Source organism: Pseudopipra pipra, chromosome 1 (assembly GCF_036250125.1).
Source record: "Pseudopipra pipra isolate bDixPip1 chromosome 1, bDixPip1.hap1, whole genome shotgun sequence".
Classification (NCBI taxonomy): domain Eukaryota; kingdom Metazoa; phylum Chordata; class Aves; order Passeriformes; family Pipridae; genus Pseudopipra; species Pseudopipra pipra.
The window spans coordinates 136,104,621-136,117,841 of NC_087549.1; the positions used below are offsets into that span (position 1 = coordinate 136,104,621).

Consider the following 13,221-nt stretch of genomic DNA (forward strand, 5'->3'; position numbering starts at 1 on the left):
TCATGTTTGCTAGTGATGAGGGACACAAAAAGCTGTGAGAGAGCACAGCTAGTATAGCTGACCTGAACCAGCTTAGGGGGTATTCCATACCATAGGATATTATGCCCAGTAAATTAAACTGAGGGAGTTGGCTGGGAGGAGCTGGTCACCATTCAAGGGTGGGCTGGGTATTGGTCAGCAGCTGGTGAGCAATTGTACTGTGAATCATTCATCTCTCCTGGATTCTGTTACTCCCTCTCCTTCTCCTTTCCCTTCTTATTATAGTTGTTATTGTTATTATCATTACCATTATTATATTTTGTTTCAATTATTACATTGTTCTTATCTCAACCCACAAGGTTTATCTTTTCTTTCTGATTCTTCTTCCCTTCAGGGGGTGTGTTAGGGAGGAATAAATGAGCGGCTGTGTGGTACTTAATCACCAACTGGGATTAAAACACAGCACTTTGAAAAATATTTGGGCAGAAGTACTATACTGTCTAACCTCTAAAAAACAATTCACTTGAATGATAAAGAGAGTGTAAATCTTTGAAGTATATTTGACATAGACTTATTTGCACATTCTACAGTTTATAACTTTCTTGCTTCAAAGCACCATTCTTCATAAGCAAAAAAAAAGAAGGGAAATGGAAAGAAAAAAATAAAGCAGAAAGAAATAGGTGATGAATTATAAAGCAAAGAAGTTTATTTTTCAGAACAGATTTTGACTTGTGACACTGATTGATCTACATCTTTGAGGCACATTCCATAATGTGGAAATTTATAGCTGCCAGTATACCTAATAAGATTAAGATAAAATCCTCAGATCGTGTGAAAAAGTATTAGCTGTATAGACTTCTTATTTTATTACTGAAAGGAACATATGGGAATTGTTTCTTCTACATCATCTGCTTGTTTGATATTGCTGAAGAGCTAATTGTTGCCAACACAGCAGTGTGCTTTGAGGAAAAACTGTGAATTATGACTTATTGACTTAAACAGATTTCAGTTACCATTATCATGTGTCATATGTCCTTAAAAATTCACTAGGTGCTTCCAAATTTAAAATTCATCTTCTTCTTCCTTATGTTTGCTAGGAGTCAAACACTGATGGTTAAAAATGCTATTTTCACTTTAAAAATGTTTGTTTTACAATCCTCATATTCATGATCTGTGTTCCGTATGTAAAATTCATTTTGCTCCAGAAATAAAAGAACCTAATGCTACTTGATGTTAGCAGTTGTAGCTGTGCAACTCAGATCAGACTTCATGGTGAAGCATAAAACTGTGAGGTCATAATCTCATAAAAAATCTTATATTTATTCAGTATGTGTACTGAGTGTCTGTGTATATGTGTATCTACATCTCACTTGTGTGTTTTTACTACCTACTTCTTTCTGAAATCCAGTCTGACCATACTGGCAACCTCTCTGAAGAATCATTTCTCAGTATCATGTGAATGGAATAGATGCAACAAACTGAAATTGTAACCAAGCATTAAAATACCTCCAGAAAATCATCCTCAAAAATAAGTCCTGTTGTTTTAATGATGTTTCACTTAGTGGCATCTTAAAAACAGTACTGGGAAACTGATTTTTCTGATCACATGAAATAGGACTGTTCAAAATGAATGTTAGGAGAAAGAGAAGTTGACAAAGTAGTCCACAAAACATGCTTGAATCAAGCTCAAGACCACATTTTGACAATAGTAACCTCAGCTTTTTGCATGAGGAGGTATTTGGACAATTGACTACGCAACTAGAATAAAGAAGCATACCTTGTACAGGGTTTTCTGAAGACATCAACAGCTTGCCATTGACAAAGGTAAGAGTATTTTAAAACATTTACAGTTTACATTTACTTAGAGCTTTGTTTAAAAGTCTAGCCCTTGAAGGTGATATCCAGACACAATTTGGTATGGCACTGGATAAATTTTCTGAGATTCCCAAACTTTTCTGAGTTCTCGGGCATCCAAAGCATTTGTTCTGTGATCCTGTGTTGGCAACACTAGTTTGTTAGGCTTTCCAGAAGGAAAAACCCCTTCTGCTTTATCAGAAGTACCTGAGACAATTTTAAACAATACAACAGATTGACAAGAAAATCAGAAGTTTTATTCTACCAAAAGGAAAAGTTTTACCTTCTTAGTTACAAAAATTACAAAACCAGAAAACACCTAAAATAGTCCTGAATCATATTACCAGTAAAATTCTTACATACCTCCTCCAGTGACGTGGTTGACATGAGGCAGACCTAGCACATTAACACCTCCTGTTTCTATGGCTGGCTTTTCTTGGAGAAATTTCTGAATTCATACCTATTTTGAGGATACTGATTGAGCTGGAATCTCCTATCTTTCTCTTTTCATATCTCTTTTCTATCTCTTTTCCTAAGTCTACTACTTTGTGAGACAAAGACAGCTCTTCATCCGTTATAACTACAATAACTTAGTTTTCTCTTGCCCTGTTCACTACATCACTTAAAGTAAATGCAGCAATGTCGGACATTTCCCGGCCTTATGTCTGGAATTTAATATGTTCTTCAGTTAGCATTAATTAAGTAGCCTTTCTGTAAGTGTTAACATTTTCAAGACTCTTAAATGAGAAGTATTAACTGTAAATGCATGTTATCAAACTCCTTAATCTCTAGGTCCATGCTAAAGTCTACATAAGGACCATATGTGACCCAGCACATTTGTCAGATTTATTACTGTTAATGAAAGTAGGTTTTTATGCTGAACCACCTTATTGTCTATTGTCTAATACTATTTTTCAATAGTATTAGATACTTGCAGTATCATGAAACAAAGCAGTGTAAATAGGGTCATCCTGAGGTAAACATGTTAAGTGTGTTGAATTGTTGCAGTTGAGTTTAAAAGAGGATGTAATCATGTCTTTCCACTGTCTAGACAATTGAAAGGGTTGTCAGGACTACAGCTACAGCTTACCAAGCATCTGCTTTTACTCCACAGGGAGAGCTAAATCTTTGAGATCAAAGTCTCGCAATAAACACTTAGCTGGGGTGGATTTCTGACATGAAAAATCTTCAAATAAGTGCTACCCTTGACTGCATAGTTGCTTACCACTTCTCATAGGCATGCAGCCAGGCTCCATGGTGTATGCGGAACCCACAAAGAATCATATCTCAATGTTTATATAGGAGCTAAGGTACTCAAGGGTAGTTTGGACCAACATGTGGGGCAAATTACAGGGAAACCTTACTGTAGAGAGGGGTGGAAGCTGCCAGAGAGTAGAACTTACTGCTTGGGCCCAGACTGCTGCTTGTTACCAACCTTTGGATAAACAAAGCTTGTGTTTTTGAGAGATAGGAATCACTACAAAAACCTTTTCAGTCTTTTCAGTCTGTGATATCCAAGTAGGGACCACTTCAAAACAAGATAAAAGGAGATACTCATCTGCTTTAGCATCCAACTGCTCCTGGAGAGTTCCCTTCTTGAAGACTTCCCTGGCAGAGGAAGTATTGCCACAGAGGCTGAAAGGAAGTAAAATTGCTAGGTTATGCTCTTCTCTGAAGATACATCCCCTCCTTAAGCCTGCTATCTGCACAAGTCACAGTGCCAGTTTGCACATCAGCTGTGTGCTTCTACACACTGAATGTTTATAATGCATTTTAAGATCCACCACAACAGACAGGAAATACGCTAAGGTAACACTAAGACAACACAGCTTCCAAGTAACTATATCTCTCACTTCTTCGTAGGCAGATCATATCTGTACTGATAAAAATAATGTCTCTGGCAAACTCCATTCTCTGCCTGCACAGGCTGTGGCCTTCGTGACCAGTTTAAATGGTCAGGTTAAACTTGCCCACCTTGGTGTGATCCTGACACGTCCATGCTCGAGATGCAGTCTGCTGGCATGCTTCTGAAGCAGGTTTCAGGGTTTATGGCTCATCAGACATGACAGCTGTGCCTAGAGACATCAGTCCAGACAGTAGGGAGGAAGCCCACGTTCTGTACTGCATAGTACTCACATTTTAAGGGAGCCAGTTGTTCAACAGTACTATTTCTTCCAAGTGTTGAAGAAAAAACACCATATCTGAACTGCACCTTAAACATGTTGCACAGACTTGATGCCTATAACAAACCAAACTGGGGCAACCCAAGCAACAGAGGTATTCCTGGCCACAAACGGCTAGAGCAGGCCGTGGTGTGGTTTCACATGCAAGCAGGTTTCAGAAAGTAAAATGTGCAACAAGCTGAGAGATGTGCAGCAGATTGTTATGCTTCTGCGGCCACAGCACAAAAATGTGGTATTTGTTTTCAAAATTTAACTCCCAAATTTTTGCTACTTTTTGCAGCTCCCCCTTTCCCCCTCCCCCACAACCATCATTAACGCCAAGCATTGACCCTCTACAGGTCATTGTCACAGCTACTTCTCTGTCAGTTGTCTCAGCTAAGCACTTATTAAGATCATTCTAGCATTAAAGTTTGCCCAGACTTGGTGACCTAAAACCTAATCCCAACCCAATTACTTTTTGTAACACCAGTCCTAACCCCAGTCTGCCTTCCCCTGCTGTGCTCAGCAGCAGATTTCGTTCTTTGGTCTCAACTGATTAAAAGAGTTAACTCTACTCGCAACTGTATGGGCCATGGTAATTGCTCAGGCCCTCCTACCAGCTCCAAATCATGAGTAAGAAAGGACTTTGTGGGGAATTCCTTTATATGCTTCTGCAGATTCTAATAAAGATTGCTTTCTTAGGAAATCTGGCCACTGAAAAGCTGTGTTTGAAGTTGATTTAGTTTTAAATGCAGCTGAAAATTTTGGTTCTATTTAAAAACTTCCATCAGCTTTCCTTAAATTGACTACTTTAGTGGCTACTGGTACTAACATGTCCACTAAGAAATGTGTCCATTCGGAATATTGTCCTGCGCTGAGCCTCACTACCCTGGCTGAACGAAACCTAATGGCTTGTTCTGCCACCATTCCTCTCCTTAGCACATCCCACTTTCCCTGTAGCCATCCATGATAAAAGGCCTGGGTGCTGTGCATGTATGGTTCATCACACAGAAGTCTGTGTCCATATATAATAAGGTTTCCATCACAGCAATAGAGAAATGTCACTGGCAAAATTGTTTTTTTCTTCTCTCACTTTCATTTCCACGCTTGCTTTCTCTTCTGTGTCACCCCTTAGCCTCTTTCAGTTCTCCTATGGCTTTAATTTAGCCTGCTGACCATTGCTATACTGAAATACTAACTTCTCTGTTAAACTTGGCCCTGCCACAAGCATTCAGGAAGCCTTCTAGTTCTTGATTCACTCAGGGTCACAACCCTGAGTTGTGAGTACCTGAGAGTTCCATTCACACTCAGGGTCACTCAGGGTCTCCTTCACTTCACTCAGTCACAGTCACAGACTTTACTGTAGTTGCAAGGATGGGGTGTGAGACTTGGAACTCCCAGGCCCTGTTTTGGGGTTTGTTGCCTTGTGGTTTTCAAAGTTGAGTAACATCCTCGAAGTTCCCAGTCACAAGCAGTGAAAGACTTGGTGCAGCATTGCTTTTGCCTGTGTCAGTGTTGTTGCAAAGGCAGATTCATTGAAAGAATATGTTTGAAGCATCTTGAGTTCAAATAATTGAACTTTAGCTGGAACTTTTTGGTTTCTCATCTTGAAAGGATGTTCTGTTTCAAAAACTATTCAATCCTTTTAAAATCATTACAGAGCTGAAATAAGAATCAAAACTGGTTTGGATTAAACTTTTTGTTTAACCTCAAACTTTATTATTTTTTCACGCTGCATTGCTTGCTGAAATGTTTGTTTCCTTTTTTCCCTTCCTCAATTTACCAGTGAATCATTTTATCACTGTGTGAGATAACAAGGTTGAGTTCCAGTTTCTATATGACAAAGTGTCTACTACTCCATGAATCTGAACTCTCTTTACCTCAAAAGAACCTCTCTCTAACCATGCATCTAACCATGCAGCCTATGTATTGTGGCATAGGCTTAAGGTAGTAGATGTGGGAGGTTTGCAACCCGGCTGTCCTAGAGATAAGTAGAAAGCTTCGCTGAACAAAGCTACACTAGCATTAACTGCACAGCCCTCAGAGCCACAGTACGGACATATTCTAACTAAGCACAATTATGGAAACTCATGTGTTTGCATACAGCATCCTGTAGAGAATTACAGGGAATTTAGCAGAAGCTTAACGGATGTGACTCAACCAAAAAGGGAACCTCAGTGCTTTCCCTGGGAAATCAAGCAGAGTGGTGAGACTCGAGACTCAGTTCTCCTAGCCAGGGGAAGAGGAGAAGAACAAAGGCTTATTTAGGAGTGCAGTGAAGATTCTCTGGAAAGTTATTGTATTTCCCTGTTTAACAGGGAAGCTGCCTCTCTGCCTCATACTTGACATCTACATTTTGCAGGGCCCTTTAGTGATCCAGCTAAAATGCTGTGCTCCTTCTTTGAACTGGCAAAGTCAAAGACAGCTGCCAGCTGGGTAGCACTCTAAATTCATAGCTCTAACACCTCTCTTTGACTATACTAAACCTAATGCCTCAGCCAAATTCCTAATAGCTACACTAATCACCTTCTTGAGCCCTAGTTAGTGCAGAGCCCCAAAGGGAGGGAGGTGAATCGCAGTGGCAAACTCACTCCTGGAGATTAAAGGCTATGTGCAGCTTCAATCTGCAGTACTAATAACATCGAGGTGTTATGGACTACTTGCTCCATAAGGGTCCCACAATCAATTTTGTTCCTGTGGGGACTAATCCTGGCAGATCAAGTATTATTTGTTGCTCTAAAATTATCCAGATCTTTTTCTCTCTGCAGTTGGAAAGTAGGTTATTTGTTAGACACCATTCAGTTGCAGCAGAAGATACTGATGGTTGTAGTCTTTTTAATTATATGCAGACACAATCCTGTGCAGAACAACAGCAAGTGCAGGTTCACTAAACAGGAAAACTCACTTTTTTTTTCTTGGAAGACAATACAGATATATTCTCCACTGTCTCAGAGATGCTACAGTTTACCTACCAGGGTTTTTTTCCCCAAATAAAAGAGAGAGATCCTTCCCTGACTTCTCAAATGTAAAAGCACATATTGTTCCATGCTAGCATTGGTTGCTTACAGAAATGCAGGTGAGAGGTGCCTCTCTTGTATGTATTAAAGCAGAAGAGCTAACAACATGTTAAAAAAGACAGAGAAAAGAAATGTTAAAAACTCTACCTTCCGTAATCAGATTGCAATAAGGCCAGAAAGCATGTAGGTCAAAAAGACTATGTTGATACAAAAAGAAAAAAGAAAAAAAAGGCAAATTCTTAAATGAGTATGTGAGAGTGAGCACTTGCAAGCAGTATGAAAGTAGAACACAATGAACAGTGAACAGTGAACAATCTTCCCACCCTTCTTTCCTGAGTGATTGATGTTATAATCAGGGATGGTGGAGCTATACAGGAAGAGAAATTACAAGGCCATATTCTTGACTGGTGAAAATGGAACTGTTCTCATTGATTTCTGTGGAACCACTGCTGTTTAAGCCACTGCAAGGTAGATATCTAAGAGAGGTGAGATAATGTGTAAGGATGGCTAAGATAAAAGTAATGAAAACTTATCACAGGCACTTTGTTCCGAGTAAAAAGAGCTCATTGCCTCAGAAAGCCTTCAAGAAGTTATTCTTTCAGTTTTACTTGTGCTTTATAAGTAACAATGGATAATACATATACTTCTCTGTTGTGAATGCCTTTTCAACAAAGACATATTGTCATTAATCACTGTAAAATTCATTATTAGTTTTCATCTCAGGCTTTTTCTCAGTGCAATAAAAAGTTTTGCCTGTGTTTCTACATGCAATTATACCAAAATACAGCTCTGCCCTGATTATGTTTTTTAATACATGAGGCACAATGCCTACAGCCTTCCTTGGAGGGCACAGTTTGATTTTTTTCTGTGGAGCACAAGAGGTACTGAATGCAGTGACTGTGTGCTAACCTTGCAGAAGGCACACTGCAAAACTGTCCCACAACTGCACAGAGCACTGCAAATTTGGACTATGTTGCTAGTATTTTTATCTGTGACTGCATGCTTCAGTTGCCTATTGCTAATCTTTTCTTTAGCATGCAAAGTTTTTGTAGTATATCTATGAAGAATATAAATCTGAAACTATCAACATCTCTAAAACTGAGAAGCAGAGAGCCAATGAAAGAAAATTTGATTTGCCCTCATTTAGGCTTTTCTATCTTATTCTATAGATAAGGGGCTTGAAGGATTATTCTTATTTTAGCATCATGCATACATTTTTTCTCAAATTATTCTTTTGTATTTTAAGATTTACTGTAACTTTACAATAATCTAATCTTTATTATTATTTTAAAAATGACAAAAGCAGATGAAAACAGATTTTGAAGGTTTTCCAGACCTTATTCTCACCTTATTCCAGTTCTTATTCTCATCTAACAGCATTGCTGAAAAACAGCAGAGAGAGAGGCAGTCCTTCTTTAAGACTACATCCGTACCCCTTCCAGTAAAGCCCAAAAGCTCAATAGCTTTCTCTGCAACTTCAGCAAAACTTTGGGTAAAATAAGAAATCTGACCAATTGTCAAGGAAAAAATGGTATTCCGACAGCACGAAGAAGCCTATGACTCACATTTTGCTTAAGAAACAGCAGTAGCTTAAATAATAACCTGACCAAATCTGCCCAAAACATGTGGTATAATCCAGATCACCTGGTATACAAGGTAGTAACACTCCCTGAATTCCCACAGATTTCAACACAGCCAGGATTTAATTCCTGCTGCATAAAATCTTCAGTATTATCTACTCATAGAAAATATTTTCTGCAGTTATTTTTAGCAATATTTGGTCTACTTTTTTATTTTGTTTTGGGGTATGTGCAAAAAGGTTGGACTAGAAAGGCCCACTATAAACTTAAATGTAGAAAATTTATTGGCAAGTAACCTATTTGAATATACGTTGAAAAGATTTTGCAAATTTCTGCTTGTACTTCAAATATACGTGTTAAACCCACAAGTGTTATGCTTTGATTTACACATAAGTACATCAACGATTAAAGAGCAAGACAATTACAATGGAGTTGATGAATTCTTAATCAAAAGAACAGTGCTAAATTAAGGGAAAACACAGTCTCGTTGTTGGTTGTTCTTTTGTGATTAAGTATTAGTTATCTGCTATGTTTGACATTCTGTAGACCTATTTATTTGATTAATTTAATTGTCATCTAATTAATTTAATTATTTTGTAGCAAGTGCTGAGAAGCTGGTGCATTCATGGTTGCTCAGCTGATTACCAGCGCCACAGTTTGCTGAACTGGTAAAAAGCCGCCGCCCGGTCCCCGGTGCCCCTTTCGCTTGTCTGGGTTTGACTGATGTGCCCTCTGCTCGCTTCTGTCTCCGCGCCGTTGTTCACAGATTAATGTAGGGGATGGGCTGCGTTTAATTAAGCATGTAGGTAATTTTTTTTTTCAGGGTAGAACTCCTAGTCATTGCACTTTTGATGTGAAGAGTGTACATGAACAACTCCTCGGTTTGCGAAGAAAAAAAGAAAATTACAGGGTGGGAGCAGGGGGCGGGGGGGGGGGGGGGGGGGGCGGAATGGATGTAGAGGGGAGGCTGCTTTCCCCGAAAGCACAGGGAAAATTTAGGGGAAGAGGGGGAACAGGGAACGGGGTTGGAGGTTTTGTGTGTTATTGCAGTTGTCGTCCGCCAAACAGACGCATGTTCACATGTTCATTTTTGTTGGACGCAACTTTTGAACGAGCAGGCGGCGTTGGGCCAGGCTCTCTCCGTCCCGAGGGGCTTCCCATGCCGCCCGCCCCCTTTCCCCCTCATAACCGCACAGCGCCGCCGGCCCCAGCCCCACGCCGTGCACCGGAGGCTCGGGGAGCTGCGCTGTGCCAGGTGCCGGGCAGGCAGAACCTCCCGGGACCTCCGTGCGGAGCGCGGCCGGCGCATCCCGCTGTGCTCCTGCCGGAACGCTGCTCGGCCGCCAGCGGCGGGAGAGACGGCGGAGTCCCGGCGCCTGCGCCCCACCGCGCCGTGCGGAGGGGGCGGGAGGCAGAGCGAGGGGGCGGCTGGGACCCGGCCCCGGGCGAGCCCCCTGCTCGCACTGGCGTGGCGGCGGCAGCGCGGGCGCGCACGGCGGCGGGGGGCGCGGAGCGGGCCGGGGGAGCGCCCGCCCCACGCGGCTGCCCTCGGCCCCGCATAGCACCGCCGGCCGCCAAAACCGCCCTGAAAGAGAAGGAGAACTTGTTCGTCCGTCCTCCGCCTGCCTCCCTGCCGCCCGCGCATCCTCTCCCGCGGCGCATCCGCCCGCCCTCCGGGTGCTGCTCCCTCCCGGGCTCAGGGCTGATCCGCTGGCTCCAGCTGGAACGCTTCGTCGCTCGTTTCCCTCTGAGGGTTTTTTTCGGTAGCGGTATACCGAGGAGAGGCTCCGTCCCTCAGGCACCCTGCCTCACCCTGCGGGGGAAGGGAGCTGGGTGGGGGCAAGCCAGGAAGGGAGGATCTCAGTGGCTCTCCTAAAATCTATCAGCAGGCTGCGAGGAGGGAAGAGTTTGGCACTTCGCAGCCGAGGCTGGGCTTGTTTTCCCTAGCGGTGATGCCGCTGGACTGAGAGCGGCGCGGCCGTGCAAGTTAGGGGGACGGAGCCCCCCCTTCCACCGCCCCCCAGACCCGGTCCAGCGCCTTCAGCCCCGGCGGCTCGTCCCTGCCGCCCCACTGCATGAGCGCTGCTCCGAGGACAGGGCGGTTCGGCGCCTGCTAGGGCTGCTCTCCGCCGCCCCCCAGACTTCCCCACCACCGACGAGGAGCGGAGCGCACCCCGCACCCAGAGAGTTGACTCGGCAGGCTCCGTGCTATGGCGAGGCTGCGGAGGAGCAAACTAGCTGCTGGATTTCTATTACTTTTCCAGTGCCTGAGCGAGCGCTGCCAGCTCTCCGGCGGGGAGACGCCGAGGCAGAGCCGCGGTAAGCGAAGCCGGTACCTGCCGGGCGGGGCCGGCCCGGGACAGCGCGGCCGGGCCGGGGTCGGGTCGGCTCGGGGGGCCGGGCCGCCTCTTCGGAGCATCCCGCGGTTTGGGCTAAGCTGGCAGCTCCACGGGCCGCGCACCCGGAGAGAGCAAACGCCGTTCGGAGGCTGGCTCCCCCTCTTCCTGAGGGAGGCCCGGGGTCCCGGCTTCTCACTTTTCCCTACCCCGGGCTTCTCTGGAAAGAGCTCTCCATGACTTCAGTTTTTATTTTAATGAGATTCGGGACTTTCCTCCTTTAATGGATCTGCCCCGCGATCACCGAGAGCCGGTGCTGTTCCCTTCCCCAGCCCCTCCGCGGTGTTCCCGGAGCCTCCTTCCCAGCCCTGTGCGAGACGCGAGGGGCTCCGCTTAAGCGCGGGGAAGGGAGGTACGGAGACACCGGCGTCCCCGGGAGCTCTGGGGTGCCCCGACAGCCTCCCCCGCCTCCCTCTCGCGGCGGACCCCCCCTGCTCTCCCGGCAGCGAGCCGTGGAGGGCAGGCAAAGTTTCCCTGCAGATTCTGCCTGGAAGACCTAGCGGGCACTCTCCTCCCCCGCGGAAGTCAGTAGCTTGCAGCCTTCCCTGGAAACCGGGCGTTGAGAGAAGGAGCAGGATAATGGAAGAAGCCCCCCGGGGTTATGTGACCTGTTCTTTAGGAGTGAGAAGCTCGCTCTGTTGACTAAGTCTGCTTGTGAAGTATTGGGGTCCTCTTGTCAGTCCTTCTCTGAAACACCTGTTAATGTGTGACACACAGCACTTGTAGTGCTTTCTCTTGGGCCACTGTTCCCCTCAGCATGGAGGTCCCTTTTGATCACTAAAGCCTTCTGTATCCTGCATTCCTGTGCTGTAGTGGAGAAAGCTGCTAAAGGAAAGCTTGGCAGATAGCACTTGCAGATAGTGAGAAAAGTAGTGGGATTTGTGTGTCAGGGGACCTTGCCTGCAGAAGCTTCTTGTTTACAGGTATTTCCAAAAGCTCTGCCTGTATATTTGAAACACCAGCCAGATTATTATCAGATGAAGCACGCCCACTGGTTTCCCCGGTGCGATAGAACTGCCCCTTCTTCCTTTTCTTAAAGGTTTGATACAGACGTGAAAAGTTTAGTGGTCACAGCGTAACTGACCCGAACAAGAAAGACTGGGTAGTTTTTTTAAATAACCAGTGAGATTATGTGCTAGACAGAGCAGGATTTTCCTAGCCAGGGGCCTACCACTGAGTTTTGGAATTGTTAAATGACAAGGTAGCTCAGCAGGTTGCTGGGGCTCACATGTCACTTGGGGCCAAAGGGAAAAACCAAGAGGAGACTTTTCATGTACTGCTGCAAATGCCGTGTTGCTGCACTTGGGGCTGTAACCAACAAATCTTGGTATTTGTTAACATTAGTTATAAGGGAAAAAAGTGTGGGGTGAGATTAGAAAAAGAGAATTACTATGTTGTGGACTGAGCTCACAAAGTTTATTATCTTCCAGCCACTGTATCCAGACAATAAGACATTAGTCTGACTAAGTCAAATAAAATTTATCAATGGACAAATAAACGCTGCACATCACTGATTTAGGCTATTAAGATGTATTATGTCTGCACCAGGAGGTGCTAAATAGAAGGTATACCAATGGATTGCTTATCCATGAATCATTTAGTAGTGTCTTATATCTTCCTGAATGGGCTATAAAGTATGAAGGAGTTTATAATCAGGCAAATACTATTCTGATATTTAATACAGTCTGAAGAAAATATGCCAAGCAATTGTTTTCTTCCACAAGATGGGCAACCTGATGTTAGTTTTGACAGCCAGATGTTTATAACTTGGGCATCTTTTCTGTTCCTCTTGCTTAAAAAAATCTGTATTATGATAGTAATAATTAAATGTAATTTACAGAATTAGGGTTTTATTTCCTTTTTTGTTGCTGTTTGTTTGTTTGTAATACTGCTGCTCTTTGGATAAAAAATACAGTGAGAGATTGTGTCTAATCAGTGAGAAGAGGTTAATTATGTAAAACCAGAAATTCAACTTCAGGTCCCATGAGTCAAAATAAAAAGTAATGTTTCAAAGTTTTACTGTATTTAGCACCTACTGTATCCCTTTAGATCAGCTCAGATAAAACCTTTAAAGAATTAAAGAATAAGTGGTTTGAAGTAGCTGCAAATTCTTAATGGGAAGCTGTTTTTGACATATTCTACGAATACTCAGTAACAAACACCTTATTGAAAATGAATGGAATAACAGTATCAAGAAATGGAAACTTTTGGTAAGCCCGGGCAGAGCTGGAGC

At 43.6% G+C, this 13,221-nt stretch overlaps 1 protein-coding gene across 2 annotated transcripts in view; it reads left to right on the top strand.

Moving 5' to 3' along the window:
- Positions 1–1,733: 1,733 nt before the first annotated feature.
- Positions 1,734–13,221, top strand: part of PLXDC2 (plexin domain containing 2) — a 261,532-nt gene continuing 250,044 nt past the window's right edge. Inside the window, exon 1 of one of the 2 annotated variants that reach the window (XM_064634991.1) lies at positions 1,734–1,803. Coding sequence is in view for 1 of the 2 variants with exons in the window: in XM_064634982.1 (XP_064491052.1) it covers positions 10,803–10,911 (109 nt within the window). In the remaining variant the exon portion in view is untranslated. Of the gene's footprint in view, positions 1,804–10,277; positions 10,912–13,221 lie in introns of those variants that run through there. The other variant, XM_064634982.1, reaches the window with a different exon arrangement.